Source organism: Pelophylax lessonae, assembly GCF_965119305.1.
Source record: "Pelophylax lessonae genome assembly, chromosome: 8".
NCBI classification, from domain to species: domain Eukaryota; kingdom Metazoa; phylum Chordata; class Amphibia; order Anura; family Ranidae; genus Pelophylax; species Pelophylax lessonae.
The window spans coordinates 296,421,229-296,443,957 of record NC_138775.1 but is presented as its reverse complement, the minus strand read 5'-3'; the positions used below and the strand labels follow the sequence as shown (position 1 = coordinate 296,443,957).

Genomic DNA, 22,729 nt, shown 5'->3' with positions numbered 1-22,729 from the left:
GAGGGGACAGCAAATTTACACTGTTAGGGTCCTTTCACACGGCTGCTCCGTGTGTCCGCAAATCATCCTATTTTTTTGCGGATGATTTGCGGACATAATGTAAGTGAATGGCACTGCGGATGTCAGTGGAATACCATCCGCTGACATCCGATTTTCCTCCTTTCAGTTCTGTTCCGTTTTTTGGAATGGAACAGAACCCTATTTTTTCATCCGTGTAAAAAACGGAAAGGAAAATCGGATGTCAGCGGTGTCATCCGCTGACATCCGCAATGCCCATAGACTTACATTATGTCCGAATATCATCCGCAAACGGATGGGATGATATGCGGGCACACGGAGCGGATGACACAAATGTCATCCGCTCCGTGAAAAAAAAAAAAAAAAAAGTCCCGCAGCGGACTAAAGCAGCGGAGCGGCCGTCTGAAAGGACCCTTATACAATCTGTACACTCACTACTTTACATTGTAGCAAAGTGTCATTTCTTCAGTGTTGTCACATAAAATATTTACAAAAATGTGAGGGGTGTACTCACTTTTGTGAGATACTGTATATGCCTAAATAATTATATCAAAATATTTCTAAAGACATATAAAGCTTTGAGTCAGTACAATATTTTATTGTTGGTTGAGAAATTCACAAAATATTTTTTTAATTCTATTATTCTATTTTTCAAATTATTTTTATTTTTTTAATACAGCGATTGTATCTCACAGTGAGCGTATTAAATAAATGAACACTGCCACCTTCAGTTAGTGACAGGGTGACAATGCAAGAGCACCACTGAGAGACAGGGACCGAATGCTGTTACCCTTTAACAGGAAGGGACCTAACAATCACGTTCATGGCAGGATCACCAGGAATTATTTTAATGAAAGCTGCAAAGTAAAAAAAAAAAAAAAAATTTAAATGACATTAGTGCTACTATGAAATTTAAAAATGTGCATTTTTTTAATATATTTTATCCCTTTGTCAGCTTATATATTAAAAAAAGTAGTATGAAATTTATAAAAACAGTGTACCAAATAAAATTAAAACTTAAAAAAAAAATAGATCGTTAGTCTCCGAGTTATTATCAAGTTACCCACGACGGACACAGCCGATTGCGATCCGGATCACATGATCACAGTGTAAAGTAAACGGTTATGAATGGGTTTCATTCACAACATTTGTGCTTAGTATTGTGATGTTGTGATTGGCCCACAGCTATCACATGGTACGTAGGGCAATCACAGCACCCTGTACCGTTTGATAGCTGTGGGCCAATCACAGCACACAATAGTAATCACAGCTGTTATGAAAGTAACCCATTCATGACCGTTTACAGTGATCAACACTGTAACAGCAAAGTGATCACCTTCCCCCAGAGTAGTACAGCATTACTATGGTGATACTGAACTACTCTGATGAAAAGATGTAAAAAAAAACAATTGTTAAAAAATGTTAAAAGAAATAAAACAAATTGAATAAAAAATAATTTATGTATTTAATATAACATACTGTCACCAGTCAGTATCCCAGATCACTGCCACACCAGTCATATGATGATGCTGCACTGCACTGGTGACAGTATATAAAAAAACAATTAATAATAATTAATAAATAATCACATTAATAACAATAATTATAAAAAAAACTAATTTAAATACATTTTTTTTTCATTTTTCCAAAAAATTGTGACAAAAAATTACAACTTCGTAAACTCACCATGCCTCTTAATAAATACCTTTCCAAAAAGGGGTCATTTTGGGGGTATTTGTACTGCCCTGGCATTATGGGACTTCAGTATATCAGGATTGATACATTTTCGAATATATATATATATATATATATATATATATATATATATATATATATATATATATATATATATATATATCCCATAGTTTGTAGATGGCATTCACTATAGGGGGAGCCAATCAGCAGGTCCGGTGGCCGCGATTGCTGCCAGCCAGGCACCCGTGATCACCCCCCCTGTTGAGACAGAACGGCCGTCTACCATTGTACACACACCAGACCCCTGTTCTATCAGCAATGAACACAGGGATCGTCTTATTTAGGAACACAGATCTCTGTGTTCATTCAGCAAGCCCATCCCCACCACAGTTAGAAAGCACCCCCTAGGGACACATTTAACCCTTTGATCGCCCCTGGTGTTAACCCCTTCCCTGCCAGTGTCATTATTACAGTAACAATGCATATTTTTAGCACTGATTACTGCAGTAATGTCACTGGTCCCCCCAAAAGTGTAAAAAATGTCAGTTAGGGGTCTGATCTGTCCGCCGCAATGTTGCAATCCCGCTAAAAATCTCTAATCGGTAAAAAAAATAAGCGAATAAATAAAAATGACATGAATCTTTCCCTAGTTTGTAGATGTGATAACTTTTGCGCAAACCAATCAAACTAAGCTTATTGGGATTTTTTTTCCAAAAATTTGTAGCAGAATACACATTGGCCTAAAATGATAAAAAAAAATAGGTTTTACATTTTTTTTGGGAATGTTATATAGCGGAAAGTGAAAAATATACATATTTCTTTTCAGAATTGTTGCAGTTTTATTCTTTATAACGCAAAAAATAAAAATCGCACTGGTGATCAAATACCACCAAAAGAAATCTCTATTTGTGGGGAAAAAAGGACATCAATTTTATTTGTGTACAGCGTCGCACGACCGCGCAATTGTCCATTAAAGTAACGCAGTGCTGTATCGCAAAAAATGTCCTGGTCATTATGGGGGGAAAATCCTTCTGGTCCAGAAGTGGTTAAAAAAGTACTTGTCATTATGACGAAGCGCGTTGGGGGCGGAGCCAGACAGTGTGTGTGAAGAAGCCAAATCTTCCGGTCCAGAAGTGGTTAAAGTAGCGCAGTGCTGAAAAGCAATAAATGCCCAGGTCATGAAGGGAATAAAACCTTCAGGAGTTGAAGTGGTTATAGCAGCTTGTTGGCCTTCACATGATGATGAATGAATCTGATTATGTAGTCACATGACTCCTCAGTCCAAGCTTCCAGCTCTTATGTATGAGTTGATTGGTCAGGAGTATAACCAGGGGGTGGTCACCCTCCTGTCCTCTGGGGGGCGCTCTTTTTTTCTCGCCTGTTAGGTTAAACTCCTGGAGATGATGGAGCTGATGGATAAAGAGACGTTTGAGTTTAAGTTTGGCGCAGAGCTGACGTACACGACGGTCCTGAGCGATCAGCGTATGGTGGAGTTGGTCCCCGGAGGCGGCAATATATCCGTACACTACGAGGACAGGCTGGAGTTCATCAAGATGGTGCAGAAGGCGCGGCTGGAGGAGAGTAAAGAGCAGGTAGGCGGTGCCAAGGTGTAGCCAAACCTTTAGGGTGAAACATTGTATCTTGATAAATACCTTGTGATATGTCTCTACTATTGTTTGCTTTTTTGGACTCCAGGGGGCGTATTTATAAAAAAATTGAAGAGCTATTTATCCTGCGACACTTCAGACAGCAACCCAATCAGTTCACCAGGGCCACAAGCTTCTGAGCACATGGAGGAGGCTCAGGATCCTCCCCCTGGGATCCGTTGCCAATCAGACCTGTGGTGGGCAGTTCAGAGGAAGGGGTTAGAGGTTCCGGATGTGTCAATGCCTCGAATAGTAGGACATGTAGTCCATTGCAGAAGTGTGGGTCCCAGCAGCCTGTAGGGGGAGCATTGATATATAAAGTGTTAATGGTATTCATGCCTACTACTCTCCCCAGTTCCTCACTTTGTTCTGCAACATGTCCCCAGTCTCCAACCTAACACACAGCATGTCCTTGGTCTCCAACCTAACCCCCAGCATGTCCCCAATCTCCAAACAAACCACAGAATGTCCCCAGTCTCCAACCTAACCCACAGCATGTCCCCCATCTCCCACCTAACCCACAGCATGTCCCCAATCTCCAACCAATTCCCCTCATGTCCCCAGTCTCCAACCTAACCCACAGAATGTCCCCAGTCTCCAACCTAACCCACAGAATGTCCCCAGTCTCCCATCTAACCCACAGCATGTCCCCAATCTTCAACCTAACCCCCAGCATGTCCCCAATCTTCAACCTTACCCACCGCATGTCCTCAGTCTCCAACCTAACCCACAGAATGTCCCCAGTCTCCCATCTAACCCACAGCATGTCCCCAATCTTCAACCTAACCCCCAGCATGTCCCCAATCTTCAACCTTACCCACAGCATGTCCTCAGTCTCCAACCTATCCTGCAGCATGTCCCCAGTCTCCAACCTAACCTGCGTCTTGTTACCAACCTCTAACCAAACCTGCAGCATGTCCCCAATCTTTAACCTAAGCCACAGCATGTCCCCAGTTTCCAACCTAACCAACGGCATGTTCTAAATTTCAAACCTAACCTGTAGCATGTCCCCAGTCTCCAACCTAACCTGCGTCTTGTCCCCAGCTTCTAACCAAACCTGCATCATGTCCCCAATCTTTAACCTAACCCACAGTGTGTCCCCAGTCTCAAACCTAACCCACAGCATATGCCTAGTTTCCAACTTAACCCAAAGCATGTCCCCAGTCTCCAACATAACCCACAGCATATCTCTAATCTCCAACCTAACTCATAGCATGTCAACAGTCTCCAACCTAACCCACAGCATGTCCCAAATTTCCAACCTAACCTGCAGCATGTCCCCAGTCTCCAACCTAACCTGCAGCATGTCCCCAGTCTTCAACCTAACCTACATCTTGTCCCCAGCCTCCAACCAAAGCTGCAGCATGTCCCCAATCTCCAACCTAACACACATTGTCCCCAATTTCCAACCGAACCTCTAGAATGCCCAGTCTCCAACCTCACTTACAGCATGTCCCCAGTCTCCAACCTAACCTACAGCATATCTCCAACCTAACCCACAGCATGTTCTCAGTCTCCAACCTAAACCACAGCATGTCCCCGGTCTCCAACCTAAACCACAGCTTGTCCCCAATCTTCAACCTCACCTGCAACCTGTTCCCAGTCTCCAACTAACCATGTAGCATGTCCCCAGTCTCAAACCTAACCCACATCATGTTCCAAGTTTCCAACCCATTTCCTATAGTATATAGTGGTGATGTCAGGGGCCACAGTTGAGGCCCCCTATACCTTACTCTTTATCATTTGGAAACTACTGGTGTACAGCACTGTCACCCTTACACAAGTCTAGGGAGAAAATTTTTGTTATATTTATATACTCCAAGTTTTGGCATAAATCTAATCTGCTTGGGATCAAATATCATCTGACATTGCCCCATGTCTCACCCTCCGTCTGAGCAGCCATCGTTTTTTTTTCCTTCTCTCAGGTAGAAGCCATTCAGGCCGGACTGCTGAAGGTGGTTCCTCAGGCTGTGCTGGATCTTCTTACCTGGCAGGAACTGGAGAAAAGAGTCTGCGGGGACCCTGAGATCTCTGTGGAGGCCCTGAAAAAACTGAGTAAGTATGCTTGGGGGGGGGGGGGATCCTCATTCCTGTAATCATGTCAGCCAGAATCCGAATATTCTGATGTACAGATATAAATATATTTATATACTGTATCTTTGGAAAGCCTCCTACCAGTCAGGATGTTGCTGGGAACATGGCTGAGCCCTTCATGTTTTACTGGAAATAAAACAAACACAGAAACAGGAAATTACATGATAACTGTGCAGCTCCACTAGAGAGAACCATAGATTATACGATCACAGCACCACCTAGTGGCAGAACTACAGATCATGGCTTGATTTATGAGAATGGTTGTTGCACCTACCTCTATATAAACAGCATGCTAACATAGACTCCCCAACTACATGGGGAACCATGGCCCCTGGTTGTTCCTTATCACTTGTCCCTGGTCTGCCCACATCTGGAGTATTCTGTCCAGTTCTGGTCACCAATCCTCAGGATGTGCGGGAACTGGAGAGAGTCCAGAGAAGGGCAACTAAACTAATTAGGGGATCTGAGGACCTTAATTACGAGGAGCGATTTCAAGTGCTTAATCTATTCTCCCTGGAGAGGAGGCGCCTAAGAGGGGACATGATAGCGATTTATAAATACCTCAATGGTTATCCCAGCATAGGAAGAAAACTATTTAGTCTCAAGGAGTGCTAGAGGACACGTGGCCACACAATGAGATTAGAGAAGAGACGGTTTAACCTTAACCACTTGCCGTCTGCCGCAAGTACATGTACTGCGGCGGTTAGCCCCCCCTGGGCAAAGTGACGTATAGGTACGTCACTCTCCCGCGAGCCAATAGGGGGCGAGCGCGCGCCGTCGGAGGCGCGCTCCCACCCCCCGCTCGTTCACTGCCATCCCAGCGCGAATGACCGGCGGCTCCGATGTCCGCCGGTCACTCGCGATCTCCCGCTGGAGAGGGAGAAAGGCAGGCGGCTGATGTAAACAAAGCCGTCTGTCATTCTCCCTGATGTAACTGCAGAGACTATACGATCCTGCTATGTAGGATCGTATGCGGGATGCTAGGATCCGGGGATGCAGGGTGGGGGACCTTGAAGAGAAAACGTCCTTGTATGCTGATGACATGCTTCTCTACTTGGCGGATCATCAGGACTCCTTGGATGCGGCCTTAGAGGTGATAGAATCCTTTGGGAGATTCTCCGGGTTCAGAGTAAATTGGGACAAATCGGTGGCCTTCCCCTTTGACCCACTTAGGGCCCCTGCCCTGGTGCTTCCGCGTAGGCTCCAGGTGGTGACTACGTTTAAGTACCTGGGGGTAGTCATCCAACAACCTGTCACGATGTTTGCTGACAATAACATTGCCCCGATGGTCCAGCGGTTGAAGCAGACTCTGCCCACCTGGGGCAAGTTGCCACTCAATCTGATGGGCAGGATTAATATCTTCAAAATGATATACTTACCCCGTTTCCTCTACCTGTTCTGGCAGGCCCCGGTGTATTTACCCAAACGATTGTTTGTTAGTATTGAATCCCTCCTATTGTCTTTTATATGGGGGGCGAAACCTGCGAGGATTTCCCTTAGCACGCTAAAACTCCCTGCTCATGCTGGGGGTCTGGCGGCTCCGGATCTCCAAGCCTACTATTTAGCGGCCCAATTGACGCATGTGCATGCCTGGTTTTTCCCTGACCTGCCAAATGCGGCGGTTACCACCTCGGCGGCGGTCATGGGATCATACGAGGTGCTCCTAAACTCCTTATATAGGAAGGGGCCTTTCCAGGGGGCAGGGGCTGAGATCATTCGGATGGCATGTAAGATAACTCATATGTGTAATACTAGGGTGGGAGGTTCCTCTTTTAACAAGTCCCCCAATGCCCCACTATGGTATAATCCAGAATTGGGAGATCTGTATAAATTGGAAGATCCTAGGCGCTGGGCGGGCTTCGATCTGAAGTACGCTCATCAGCTGTTTTCGGATCATACGTTCAAGACCTTTGCAGAGTTGCGGTCGGAGCTGGGGGTCCCCTCGACATGCTGGTTTTTGTACCAACAACTTAGGCATGCGGTGGCAGCGCAATTTGGACTTCGGGGGGGTCCGCCTAGTTCCGACTCGGCTGGAGAAGGAACTGATGAACTCCGACCACGCTAAACTTATCTCTCGATACTATGGGTTGCTCCTTGGCGATGGGGGAGAGAAAATGGCAGCCTTGCAAGCGAAGTGGCAGGTGGATCTGCCACAGCTGGAGATGGTGGACTGGGAAGATCTTCTCAACACTCAGTCGCACGGGCTGATAGCAGCAGGGGATAGGGTTATCCAATTGAATTACCTACACAGAATTTATTATATCCCTTACCGCTTGTATGTGATGGGGAGGATCCCCTCTCCGTCGTACCCTCGTTGTCAAGGGGACAGGGGAGATTTCTTTCATATGGTGTGGTCGTGCCCGGTGGTTCAGTCCTTTTGGAAAGGGGTTTGTACTTTTATTGCGGAGAAACTGGCACTCCCGAACATCTGTTCCCCTGACAGGTGCCTTCTTGGCAATCTGGAGGAGGAGGGTCTTCGGCAGTCCCAGAGAACCCTGCTGTGTGTTCTCTTTTTCTATGCCAAGAAACTGATTGCTCTGAGGTGGAAACAGGATACACCGCCTACGGTGACCGCCTGGGTCGACTTGGTCAATAATGCCCTCCCCATGTATAAACTTACCTACTTGGCCTGGGGGTGCCCGAAAAAAATTTGTAAGATATGGTCCTCCTGGATGGCATTGGTGTTGGGGTCAACTGAGGTTTAGGCCTCCTGTGTATTGGATTGTGTATGGGAGGAAAGTCCGCTAGCCCTGTTTTTTGGTATGCTCTTCTCCGCTCCCGGGAATTTCTCCATCGAGGGGTTTCTCCTACTGGGGCTGTGTCAGCAGATTCATTCTCTGTTTATGTCTGGTCAGATGGTACCTATATTGCTATTGAGGTTATATATTACGTGAAGGGTTACGTTACTGTTTGTTTCTAAATAAAAATGTGGTGTATATCCATTTACCAAAAAAAAAATGTATATATAATGTAAATTATTTTTTATTGTTGTCTAAGGGAGTACGGGGGGGGTGACTTATTTGCTGGCATGTCTCATCGGAGTTGTTTGTTATGCTCCTGCTTTATATACTTGCTCTTTGCCATGTCCACAATTTTTTATACTTGTACTGTGCTCCTATACCTATACAGTAATCCCCCGCTACATCGCGGTTCAGTTTTTGCGGTCCCGGTAATTCGCGTTTTTTTTTGTAATGTTATTTTACTATATAAATCATTAAAAATGAAATATTTTTGTGTTTTCCATAGCTCTTGCTATGTCTCTTAGTATCTTTTATGTGTTTAAATGAGTTTCTATTGTTTTAAAAGTGTGTTTAAAGATCTTAAAATGCTTCTACACGTACAGTGACAGTAAAAAAACATGCCTACAATGCATTTTAATAGGGTTTTCCTATTTCGCGGAATTTCACTTTTCGCGGCTGGGTCCGGAACGTAACCCCCGCAATGGAGGGGGGTTTACTGTATTGGTTTTGTTAACCGTGTTTGTATGTTTTCACTAATAAAATACCTTTAAAAAAAAATGTAGGATTGTATGTCTCTGTGGTTACATCAAAAGCCACGCCCCTTGACAGTTAGAAGCACGCCCCTAGGGACACACTTAACCCCTGGATCTCTAATAAAGTTAACCCCTTCCCTGCCAGTGTCATTTTTACAGTAACTGTGCATATATATAGCACTGATTACTGTAGTAATGTTACTGGTACCCCCAAAAGTGTCAAAAATGTCAGTCAAGGGTCCGATCTGTCCGCCGCAATGTCGCAGTCCCTCAAAAAAAATGGCAGATCACCGCCATTACTAGTTTAAAAAAAAAAAAACAATAAAAATGACATAAATCTTTCCCGTAGTTAGTAAATGCAATAACTTTTGCGAAAACCAATCAAAATACGCTTATTGCGATTTTTTTTCACCAAAAATTGGCCTAAAATTTTAAAAAATTTTGATTTAAGAATGTGGAACTCTCTTCCACAATTGGTGGTAGCTGCAGGGAGTATGGCTACTTTTAAAAGACTCTTGGATGTGCATCTCACAGATCACAACATTCAGGGTTATGGGAAATGATCACGCCACTGACGCACACACCTGCACAGGTTGAACTGAATGGACTGTTGTCTTTATTCAACCTCAACTACTATGTAACTTCTCACCCTCATTGTCTCTTTTCTGTCTCTTCAGCAAGGTTTGAGGATTTGGGTGCGACAGACATCCGAGTTCAATACTTCTGGGAAGCTCTGAACAACTTCACAAACGGTAAGCCATGCAGATCTTTATCTGGTCTGTAGATGATCATTATACATTATATTGCCAAAAGTCTGTGGACCACCTTCCAAATAATGGAGTCCAGGAATTTCCAGTGAAAGGTAGCTAGGGGTTTCTTGAGCAGTTGCTGATTGACCTCCTACCTGCCTGCGTTGTACGGGGTCCAAGAATGTTCCTTACATTGGTGGTCAGTGGGAAGAATGTTCCTTACATTGGTGGTCAGTGGGAAGAATGTTCCTTACATTGGAGGTCGGTGGGAAGAATGCTCCTTACATTGTGGGGTCAGTGGGAAGAATGTTCCTTACATTGGTGGTCAGTGGGAAGAAAGTCCCTTACATTGGAGGTCAGTGGGAAGAATGCTCCTTACATTGGTGGTCAGTGGGAAGAACGCTCCTTACATTGGTGGTCAGTGGGAAGAATGTCCCTTACATTGGTGGTCAGTGGGAAGAATGTCCCTTACATTGGAGGTCAGTGGGAAGAATGTCCTTTACATTGGAGGTCAGTGGGAAGAATGTCCCTTACATTGGAGGTCAGTGGGAAGAATGCTCCTTACATTGGTGGTCAGTGGGAAGAATGTTCCTTACATTGGAGGTCAGTGGGAAGAATGCTCCTTACATTGGTGGTCAGTGGGAAGAATGTCCTTACATTGGTGGTCAGTGGGAAGAATGCTCCTTACATTGGTGGTCAGTGGGAAGAATGTTCCTTACATTGGAGGTCAGTGGGAAGAATGCTCCTTACATTTGTGGTCAGTGGGAAGAATGTCCCTTACATTGGTGGTCAGTGGGAAGAATGTTCCTTACATTGGAGGTCAGTGGGAAGAATGCTCCTTACATTGGTGGTCAGTGGGAAGAATGTCCTTTACATTGGAGGTCAGTGGGAAGAATGTCCCTTACATTGGAGGTCAGTGGGAAGAATGTCCCTTACATTGGTGGTCAGTGTGAAGAATGTTCCTTACATTGGAGGTCAGTGGGAAGAATGCTCCTTACATTGGTGGTCAGTGGGAAGAATGTCCTTACATTGGTGGTCAGTGGGAAGAATGCTCCTTACATTGGTGGTCAGTAGGGAAAAATGCTCCTTACATTGGAGATCAATGGGAATAATGCATTATTGGGATCATACCAGAGGCTGTGCCAAATACGTTAAACCTGGAACCATAAAAGTACCATCAGGTAGAATGTCAGTCACAACCCTTGTAAAATCTGAAGGAACATTGATTAAGTATGACATTGTAGACTATTGAGCTCTTCCAACCTTGTGGTAACAGTTTGGCGAAGACCATTTTCTGTTCCAGCTTGACTGTCCCCTGTGTACAAAGCCAGCTCCAATAAAGACATGGCCTTACCAGTTTGGTGTGGAGAAACTCAAGTGTCCTGCTCAGAGCCCTGACCTCAACACTACTGAGCACCTTTAAGATGAATTGGAATGCTGGTTGAGAACCATATCTTCTCGTCCAATAGTAGCTGACCTCACAAATGGGCACCATGTCCCACAGACACCCACCAAAGTCTTGTACAAAGTCTTCCCAGAAGAGTGGAGACTATTGTAGCCACAATGGGGGAAACGTATTAATGGTCATGGTTTTAGCTGTAGAGGGTACTTTAGAGTGTGATCTTAATTTGGAATTATTTTGTGCCTCTGACAACCCCACTAATAAAAAATTTCTCCCACAGAGGATCGCAGCCGCTTCCTGAGGTTTGTCACTGGTCGGAGCCGTCTTCCAGCTCCCATCTACATATATCCAGATAAATCAGGGTGAGTGTCTGGGATCTCCTGGGACAATATGAAGGGGCAAGCTTCACCTCTACAGAGAACATTGGCTGCAATTCACCAACATGTCTGAGGAACAGATTGTCTGAGAGGGTTGTGGTGCCATCTGCCATGCCCTTACCTTTATTCTCCTGGTGCAGTATGGGAAAGGGAGAGATGAGGATCTGATTGGTTACTGCAGGAAAGAGATTGTTCACTTGGATACTTGGGCTGACAACTACTCAGTCATGTGAGGTCCGCCTGTTATGTATTAAACTACGGTTCATGAGGACCCTCTACAGAGGATCCACCCTGATTTGAATGTGAATAAGGAGAAGTATGTAGTAATTAGTCACATTCAACTGGACTTGTTTTTTAACCTTGAAGACGCTTCAAAGCTTCTCCTGGCCACTACTACGGTTGTAATGAGTGTCAGGAAGATACCCAACCAGGGCCGGCGCTACCTGTAAGGCGAACCAGGCAGTCGCCTAGGGCGCCAACTCAGCAGGGGGCGCCAGCATCCTACCTGCTGCACCCCGGTCCCGGAATCAGTATGGACCGGCGGTTGCAGGCGGCGCCCCTCCTGTTGTGCTCCACCTGCACGGCGGCGCCCGCGGCTGCCTGGGCGATTTTGAGATGTGTGCGAGTCTCAGGGCTGACACCGGGCTCCAGCGTCGGAAATCTTCGTAGCGGCGATGCCGCGCATGCGCATTAGGTTTCCCCTGCAGATGACGTCAGCCGTCGGAGGAGAAAGGGCGGGGGGAGAACCAATGAGCGAGTCAGGAAGTTTGACTCAGCGCCGGGGTAGGGAAATGTGATAGAGGGAGCTGCTTGTGCTGCCAAGGAGTACTGCTGCCTGTCCGGGGAATCTGAGGCCTGCAACTCGGAGATCTGAGGAGACATGGACGCCAGCAACAAGACCCTGAGAATCCCCCCACACATGGCTGTGTATGTGGAGGAGCACCAGGGGTTCCAGATCATCCAGGTGAGGGGGCTGGGGGGGTCACATGACTGACATAAAACTACAACTCTCAGTGAGCCCCAAGCACAGCGCACACCTCGAGGGGGGGGGGGTCCAATAGGTTCTGATAAAGACTTCACTATTATAAATAGTTATAGGAGACTTACTCACTGTCTAAAGGGGTTTTAACCCCTCCACCACTGCTATCCATCATAGGTTTTCCCTGCACCACTGCTATCCTTCATCTTAGGCTCCCCTCCATCACTGCTATCCTCCATCATAGGTTTTTCTGCACCACTGCTATCCTCCATCATAGGTTTTCCCTGCACCACCGCTATCCTTCATCTTAGGCTCCCCTCCATCACTGCTATCGTCCATCATAGGTTTTTCTGCACCACTGCTATCCTCCATCATAGGTTTTCCTGCACCACTGCTATCCTCCATCATAGGCTCTCCTCCAGCACCACTATCCTTCATCATAGGCTCTCCTCCAGCACCACTATCCTTCATCATAGGCTCTCCTCCAGCACCACTATCCATCATAGGCTCTCCTCCAGCACCGCTATCCTTCATCATAGGCTCTCCTCCAGCACCGCTATCCTTCATCATAGGCTCTTCTCCAGCACCGCTATCCTCCATCATAGGCTCTCCTCCAGCACCGCTATCCTTCATCATAGGCTCTCCTCCAGCACCGCTATCCTTCATCATAGGCTCTCCTCCAGCACCGCTATCCTTCATCATAGGCTCTCCTCCAGCACCGCTATCCTTCATCATAGGCTCTCCTCCAGCACCGCTATCCTCCATCATAGGCTCTCCTCCAGCACCGCTATCCATCATAGGCTCTCCTCCACCACCACTATTTTTCCCCATAGACTCTTCTCCACCACCTCTATTCTTCATTAATAGGCTCTCCTATGGATAGTGGTGCTGGAGGAGAGCCTATGATGAAGAATAGAGGTGGGGGAGGAGAGCCTATGATGGATAGCGGTGAGGGAGGAGAGCCTCTGATGAAGGATAAAGACCTAAGACAATCTTGCTGCCGAATACAAACAGGGAGCACAGGATTTTCCCCCACATTCACTAAACTAAGGGAAAAGGCTATTTTTCTTATCCAAGAGGTAACAATATTTTTTCCCCTAATAACAACACACAGTATATGATTAAAGAAAGAAAAATTTCCCTTCATATTGTAATTCTCTTTTCACATCGTGGGCCGAGCATATGGGGGGGCGGCAATTTTTATTTTGCCTAGGGCGCCAAAAATCCTTGCACCGGCCCTGTACCCAACATTTATATTCACTGAGGTTTTGGATACTTTCCAAATCTTGGCTTGTTGAATTTGCCCTTCTGAATCTTGACTTGTAAAAAGGGCAAGTTCTACAAGTCAAGAATATTGACCTGTAGAATTTTCCCTCCTAAAACTTGACCTGTAGAATTTGCCCTCCTGAATCTTGACCTGTAAAATTTGACCTCCTAAAGCTTGGCCTGTAGAATTTGCCCTCCTAAAGCTTGACCTGTAGAATTTGCCCTCCTAAAGCGTATCCTGTAGAGTTTGCCCTCCTAAAGCTTGACCTGTAGAGTTTGCCCTCCTGAATCTTGACCTGTAGAATTTTCCCCCCTGAATCTTGACCTGTAGAATTTTCCCTCCTAAAGCTTGACCTGTAGAATTTGCCCTGCTGAATCTTGACCTCTAGAATTTGCCCTCCTGAATCTTGACCTGTAGAATTTGCCCTCCTGAATCTTGACTTGTAAAATTTGCCCTCCTAAAGCTTGACCTGTAGAATTTGCCCTCCTAAAGCTTGACCTATAGAATTTGCCTTACTGAATCTTGACCTCTAGAATTTGCCCTCCTGAATCTTGACCTGTAAAATTTGCCCTCCTAAGGCTTGACCTGTAGAGTTTGACCTTCTGAATCTTGACCTGTTGAATTTTCCTTCCTGAATCTTGACCTGTAGAATTTGCCCTCCTGAATCTTGACCTGTAGAATTTGCCCTCCTAAAGCTTGACCTGTAGAATTTGCCCTCCTGAATCTTGACCTGTACAATTTGCCCTCCTGAATCTTGACTTGTAAAATTTGCCCTCCTAAAGCTTGACCTGTAGAATTTGCCCTCCTAAAGCTTGACCTGTAGAATTTGCCTTACTGAATCTTGACCTGTAGAATTTGCCCTCCTAAAGCTTGACCTCTAGAATTTGCCCTCCTGAATCTTGACTTGTAAAATTTGCCCTCCTGAAGCTTGACCTGTAGAATTTGCCCTCCTAAAGCTTGGCCTGTAGAATTTGCCTTACTGAATCTTGACCTGTAAAATTTGCCCTCCTAAGGCTTGACCTGTAGAGTTTGCCCTTCTGAATCTTGACCTGTAGAGTTTGCCCTTCTGAATCTTGACCTGTTGAATTTTCCTCCCTGAATCTTGACCTGTAGAATTTGCCCTCCTAAAGCTTGACCTGTAGAATTTGCCCTCCTAAAGCTTGACCTGTAGAATTTGCCTGCCTGAATCTTGACCTGTAAAATTTGCCCTCCTAAGGCTTGACCTGTAGAGTTTGCCCTTCTGAATCTTGACCTGTAGAGTTTGCCCTTCTGAATCTTGACCTGTTGAATTTTCCTCCCTGAATCTTGACCTGTAGAATTTGCCCTCCTAAAGCTTGACCTGTAGAATTTGCCCTCCTAAAGCTTGACCTGTAGAATTTGCCTTACTGAATCTTGACCTGTAAAATTTGCCCTCCTAAGGCTTGACCTGTAGAGTTTGCCCTTCTGAATCTTGACCTGTAGAGTTTGCCCTTCTGAATCTTGACCTGTTGAATTTTCCTCCCTGAATCTTGACCTGTAGAATTTGCCCTCCTGAATCTTGACCTGTAGAATTTGCCCTCCTAAAGCTTGACCTGTAGAATTTGCCCTCCTAAAGCTTGACCTGTAGAATTTGCCCTCCTAAAGCTTGACCTGTAGAATTTGCCTTCCTGAATCTTGACCTGTAAAATTTGCCCTCCTGAATCTTGACCTGTACAATTTGCCCTCCTGAATCTTGACTTGTAAAATTTGCCCTCCTAAAGCTTGACCTGTAGAATTTGCCCTCCCAAATCTTGACTTGTAGAATTTGCCCTCCTAAAGCTTGACCTGTAGAATTTGCCTTACTGAATCTTGACCTGTAGAATTTGCCCTCCTAAAGCTTGACCTCTAGAATTTGCCCTCCTGAATCTTGACCTGTTGAATTTTCCTTCCTGAATCTTGACCTGTAGAATTTGCCCTCCTGAATCTTGACCTGTAGAATTTGCCCTCCTAAAGCTTGACCTCTAGAATTTGACCTTCTGAATCTTGACCTGTTGAATTTTCCTTCCTGAATCTTGACCTGTAGAATTTGCCCTCCTGAATCTTGACCTGTAGAATTTGCCCTCCTAAAGCTTGACCTGTAGAATTTGCCCTCCTGAATCTTGACCTGTACAATTTGCCCTCCTGAATCTTGACTTGTAAAATTTGCCCTCCTAAAGCTTGACCTGTAGAATTTGCCCTCCCAAATCTTGACTTGTAGAATTTGCCCTCCTAAAGCTTGACCTGTAGAATTTGCCTTACTGAATCTTGACCTGTAGAATTTGCCCTCCTAAAGCTTGACCTCTAGAATTTGCCCTCCTGAATCTTGACTTGTAAAATTTGCCCTCCTGAAGCTTGACCTGTAGAATTTGCCCTCCTAAAGCTTGGCCTGTAGAATTTGCCTTACTGAATCTTGACCTGTAAAATTTGCCCTCCTAAGGCTTGACCTGTAGAGTTTGCCCTTCTGAATCTTGACCTGTAGAGTTTGCCCTTCTGAATCTTGACCTGTTGAATTTTCCTCCCTGAATCTTGACCTGTAGAATTTGCCCTCCTAAAGCTTGACCTGTAGAATTTGCCCTCCTAAAGCTTGACCTGTAGAATTTGCCTTACTGAATCTTGACCTGTAAAATTTGCCCTCCTAAGGCTTGACCTGTAGAGTTTGCCCTTCTGAATCTTGACCTGTAGAGTTTGCCCTTCTGAATCTTGACCTGTTGAATTTTCCTCCCTGAATCTTGACCTGTAGAATTTGCCCTCCTGAATCTTGACCTGTAGAATTTGCCCTCCTAAAGCTTGACCTGTAGAATTTGCCCTCCTAAAGCTTGACCTGTAGAATTTGCCTTCCTGAATCTTGACCTGTAAAATTTGCCCTCCTGAATCTTGACCTGTAGAATTTTCCCTCCTAAAGCTTGACCTGTAGAATTTGCCCTCCTAAAGCTTGACCTGTAGAATTTGCCCTCCTAAAGCTTGACTTGTAGAATTTGCCCTCCCGAATCTTCACTTAGTGAATTTGCCCTTCTGAATCTTGACTTGAAGAATTTGCCCTCCTAAAGTGTGACCTGTAGAATTTGCCTTACTGAATCTTGACCTCTAGAATTTGACCTCCTGAATCTTGACCTGTAAAATTTGCCCTCCTAAAGCTTGACCTGTAGAGTTTGCCCCCTGAATCTTGACCTGTAAAATTTGCCCTCCTGAACTTTAACCTGTAGAACATTCGAACATAGGTGGCCAAGTTCTACAGGTGAAGACTCAACAGTCTTCCTACACCTTAAGGAAAAGTGACGTTCTTTTGAGGACACATATTGGACAAAGAGGACAACTGGTGCAGAAGAGGTGTGGAAGAGGACATCTATGTCAAACTGGAACAGGAAGCCTTCAAAACAATCTGTCTTTCACATATAAAGCCATTTTAACATCTCTATCCTGGCCATGTGACAACAATTCATATCTTCAGCCATGTGGCTTGAAGGATTGACCTCTATGTAGACTTCCTACCACCAAGGATGGGATTATGTAACTAGAACACCACTTACAAACCACCCAATCTGTTCTTGGACAATCAACATCAACACATTCCATGGTGATTGATGAAGGTTTCAGTGCTACCTCTGTGGATGTAAATATTGGGGTATGTTCCTGACACTCATTTGAACAGAAGAAGTGGCTTGGATACGCTATGAAATGTCTTCAATATTCCAAAGAAGTCCAGTTGAATGTGACCAACTACTACTGGATATATTATGACCTCGATCAATGAGAACCTTCATCAAAATGAGATCATTTCCAGGACGTTGGACAACTTTTGCAAGTCTATCTCATACTGAGAAGCACCCATTATTCCTCAGCAGTAACCCTACATTACCTAATAATGACTAGGGATGGTTGGGTGGTGGTAACAGATATTGCACCGGTTATGCAAAAAAGGTCTACAGACAGGTCAATGGACGTCTCCCCAGTTTCCTTCTTCCTTCCTACAACTCTGTTTAACGTTTTTTATGTAAGCCCTAACACCAAACATGTTTTATTTGGTCCCATTTGGTCTCCTAAATGTACCATGAAGAAGAGGGAGAGGAGGAAGTGTTCTATAGTCCTGTCCTAGGGCAGGGGTCTCTAAACCTTCTTGTGACAGAAGTCACTTTGGGCATGGGGGTTGTGGACCCCAAATTCCTTTAAAGATGTTGGGAGGCACCATGTCCAGCCTTGTGTGGCTTTCTTATGTTTAAGTCACCCTGCATCTTTTATGGATGCAGGGTGACCGGGAGGGTGGTGTACACTGAGACTATGGTTTGGACTACTTCAAATGGGACAGTAATATGCATTACCAATATCTCTCAGGAAATATGGAGATCTATCTTATTCCTATACACTGTAGGGGCACAGGGAGTGCAACTCCTAATTTGGGCATCCAGGAACTATGAGAGACACCATGTCTGCTAATCAATGTGTATTAGCTGCAGAGAGAGGGGGGGATTGTTTCCAGCAGCCCCTCCTAAAGAATGTCTACTGATTAACTAAGTGCTTTTGTCTAAAATAGGACAGTATGTTAATTGGGTCTGAGACTATTGATAAGTATGTTAATGAGCTCACCTGGCTGTCTACTAAGGCATATAATTACACAGTCATTGTTCATGTGGTATTCTCAAGGTATATATAAATGCTGTGTTTCTTTCAATAAAAGAGAAGAAGAGAGTTATTCTCACTTGACCTCAATACAGAGCCTTGTCTCGTACGGGGGGGGGGGGGGGATAATTTGTATGTGCTTCATGTATGGAGGATTGGAGTGGTCGATAGCTGTCCTGGTGTTCGGGAGCGGATTATCCTAGACAACTGTAACCCCTTTCATACTTTGGGGTGTCCTTACACTTCTAAACAAAGGGTCAGTTTACTGTCCTTCAGACTTTGGGGGGGGGCAGACTTTGCCCAATGGGAGTAAACAATGCTCTATCTTTGGTAAAAGGGGGAGAGATAGTTGGTGTCATTGGGAGGAATGGTGCACCATCGTTGGTGTCAGTTGAGGAAACCGTTCTCTATTGTTGGTGCCAGTTGAGGAAATAGTTCTAAATTGTTGGTGCCAGTTAGAGACATAATGCCTGAAGGGCCAGATAAATGCAAGCAAGGGGCCACCCCCGTCCGCCAGGGCAAAAGAGCCCCAAGAGGAGATTTATTTTTTGAAAAGAAAACCAAAAATATTTAAAATTGCCATTTTCAATCTTCCCTTCAGATAAATGGACATTTTCTTCTGATGCTTCACTATTTTTAATTGGCAGAAAGCAGCCCAGCAACTGGCATTTTCTGATAGATGAGCGCTGTTCCAGACCCATATTCCTCACATGATAAGTATTTATAAAAATTAGAATTTCACTTTGTTTCTTTTATTTTACAGCTCTACAGATTCCCTCCCTGAGTCCTCGACATGTTCCAGCACCTTGTACCTACCCAACTACCCCAGGTAAGTCAGCCCAGATCACCAACCACTGTTGGCCTCCAGAGTGATGGTTCTTCTTCTATAGAAAAGATCCTTTCTTGTATTAGAAGTATAAATTCCAGAGAGAGACCTAATCCGCCCCTGTACTATGCATTATAATAGGACCTCATCCAGAGAAGAGAGTGGGGGGCGGGACTAAGCCATCTATCCACGTCTCCATCCATCCACGTCTCCATCCATCCACGTCTCCATCCATCCATGTCTCCATCCATCCATGTCTCCATCCATCCATGTCTCCATCTATCCATGTCTCCATCCATCCGTCTATCCATGTCTCCGTCTATCCATGTCTCCATACATGTCTCTGTCCATCCATTTCTCCATCCATCCACATCTCCATCTATCCACATTTCCATCCATCCATGTCTCTATCCATCCATCTATGTCTCCATCCATCCACATCGCCATCTGTCCATCCATGTTTCCATCCATCCGTCCATCCATGTTTCCATCCATCCACATCTCCATCTATCCACGTTTCCATCCACCCATCCATGTCTCTATCCATCCATCTCTCCATCCATCCATCGCTCCATCCAGGTCTTCATCCATCCATGTCTCCATTCATCCGTCCATCCATGTCTCCATTCATCCATGTTTCCATCCATCCACATCTCCATCTATCCATGTTTCCATCCATCCACGTCTCCATCCATCCACGTCTCCATCCATCCATGTCTCCATCCATCCATGTCTCCATCCATCCATGTCTCCATCCATCCATGTCTCCATCCATCCGTCTATCCATGTCTCCATCCATGTCTCTGTCCATCCATTTCTCCATCCATCCACATCTCCATCTATCCACATTTCCATCCATCCATCCATTCATCCATCCATGTCTCTATCCATCCATCTATGTCTCCATCCATCCACATCGCCATCTGTCCATCCATGTTTCCATCCATCCGTCCATCCATGTTTCCATCCATCCACATCTCCATCTATCCACGTTTCCATCCACCCATCCATGTCTCTATCCATCCATCTCTCCATCCATCCATCGCTCCATCCAGGTCTTCATCCATCCATGTCTCCATTCATCCGTCCATCCATGTCTCCATTCATCCATGTTTCCATCCATCCACATCTCCATCTATCCATGTTTCCATCCACGTTTCCGTCCATCCATCCATGTCTCTATCCATCCATCTATGTCTCCATCTATCCATCGCTCCATCCAGGTCTCCATCCATCCATGTCTCCATCCATCCATCCATGTCTCCATCCATCTGTCCATCCACATCTCCATCTATCCATGTCCCCATAGAGAATAATGGATTTTTTCACTTCCAGCGTTTGAGCTTTCAGCTGCAGAACCCTAAGGTGTGAATGCGGTCTTAGAAATAAAGAAAACAAATGCAGTCGATAGTGACAGGAACGTGTGCGGTCTGCATGTCATGTGACTTGTATCTCGTGTCTTTCAGCGCCAAGATCTGCGAGGAGAAGCTGCGCTACGCCGCCTACAACTGTGTGGCTATTGATACTGATATGAGCCCGTGGGAAGAGTGAAGGGCGGAGAGGATCCCCCCCGGACGTTTCGTCCTCGTCCTGATTCCGGGGTCTTCATTTATCTGAATCTTGTATAAACTGCAACAACTGCATGCAATGAAGAGAACCGGTCTACACATTTCTGTATAAGCCGCACGTTTTCTTCTATTTTTCTATTGCTGTTATTGTATACAGAGAAATAAACAATATGTTGTGAATGATAATGATGAAAATTATTGGGGCCACCCATTGGCGCCCCCCAGTGGTGGTTATGAGAAAACTCATAGGAGTCTGCTTTAAAGGGAAAGGAACTTGTAAAAATGTTTTCTGTTGAACAATGTATGAATCAGATGATAGATATGATGTATAGTCCTCCTCCATGTATACAGATGTATAGTCCTCCTCCATGTATACAGATGTATAGTCCTCCTCCATGTATACAGATGTATAGTCCTCCTCCATGTATACAGATGTATAGTCCTCCTCCATGTATACGGATGTATAGTCCTCCTCCATGTATACAGATGTATAGTCCTCCTCCATGTATACGGATGTATAGTCCTCCTCCATGTATACAGATGTATAGTCCTCCTCTATGTATACAGATGTATAGTCCCCCTCCATGTATACAGATGTATAGTCCTCCATGTATACGGATGTATAGTCCTCCTCCATGTATACAGATGTATAGTCCTCCTCCATGTATACAGATGTATAGTCCTCCTCCATGTATACAGATGTATAGTCCACCTCCATGTATACAGATGTATAGTCCTCCTCCATGTATACAGATGTATAGTCCCCCTCCATGTATACAGATGTATAGTCCTCCTCCATGTATACAGATGTATAGTCCTCCTCCATGTATACGGATGTATAGTCCTCCTCCATGTATACAGATGTATAGTCCTCCTCCATGTATACGGATGTATAGTCCTCCTCCATGTATACAGATGTATAGTCCCCCTCCATGTATACGGATGTATAGTCCTCCATGTATACGGATGTATAGTCCTCCTCCATGTATACAGATGTATAGTCCCCCTCCATGTATACAGATGTATAGTCCTCCTCCATGTATACAGATGTATAGTCCTCCTCCATGTATACAGATGTATAGTCCTCCTCCATGTATACAGATGTATAGTCCTCCTCCATGTATACGGATGTATAGTCCCCCTCCATGTATACAGATGTATAGTCCTCCTCCATGTATACAGATGTATACTCCTCCATGTATACGGATGTATAGTCCTCCTCCATGTATACAGATGTATAGTCCCCCTCCATGTATACAGATGTATAGTCCCCCTCCATGTATACAGATGTATAGTCCTCCTCCATGTATACAGATGTATAGTCCTCCTCCATGTATACAGATGTATACTCCTCCATGTATACGGATGTATAGTCCTCCTCCATGTATACAGATGTATAGTCCCCCTCCATGTATACAGATGTATAGTCCACCTCCATGTATACAGATGTATAGTCCTCCTCCATGTATACAGATGTATAGTCCCCCTCCATGTATACAGATGTATAGTCCTCCATGTATACAGATGTATAGTCCCCCTCCATGTATACAGATGTATACTCCTCCATGTATACGGATGTATAGTCCTCCTCCATGTATACAGATGTATAGTCCCCCTCCATGTATACAGATGTATACTCCTCCATGTATACGGATGTATAGTCCTCCTCCATGTATACAGATGTATAGTCCTCCTCCATGTATACAGATGTATAGTCCTCCTCCATGTATACAGATGTATAGTCCACCTCCATGTATACAGATGTATACTCCTCCATGTATAAAGATGTATAGTCCTCCTCCATGTATACAGATGTATAGTCCTCCTCCATGTATACGGATGTATAGTCCTCCTCCATGTATACGGATGTATAGTCCCCCTCCATGTATACAGATGTATAGTCCTCCTCCATGTATACAGATGTATAGTCCCCCTCCATGTATACAGATGTATAGTCCTCCTCCATGTATACAGATGTATAGTCCTCCTCCATGTATACAGATG

The 22,729-nt window shown here is 44.8% G+C and overlaps 1 protein-coding gene across 1 annotated transcript in view; it reads left to right on the top strand.

Annotated features, from left to right (window-relative positions):
* Positions 1 to 20,920, top strand: part of HECTD3 (HECT domain E3 ubiquitin protein ligase 3) — a 112,134-nt gene extending 91,214 nt beyond the window's left edge. The window contains exons 17-22 of the mRNA XM_082265613.1: positions 3,099 to 3,305; positions 5,285 to 5,414; positions 9,624 to 9,698; positions 11,378 to 11,459; positions 19,095 to 19,160; positions 20,624 to 20,920. Coding sequence (XP_082121739.1) covers positions 3,099 to 3,305; positions 5,285 to 5,414; positions 9,624 to 9,698; positions 11,378 to 11,459; positions 19,095 to 19,160; positions 20,624 to 20,708 — 645 coding nt within the window. The 3' untranslated portion in view covers positions 20,709 to 20,920. The remainder of the gene's footprint in view (positions 1 to 3,098; positions 3,306 to 5,284; positions 5,415 to 9,623; positions 9,699 to 11,377; positions 11,460 to 19,094; positions 19,161 to 20,623) is intronic.
* The last annotated feature ends 1,809 nt before the right edge of the window (positions 20,921 to 22,729 follow it).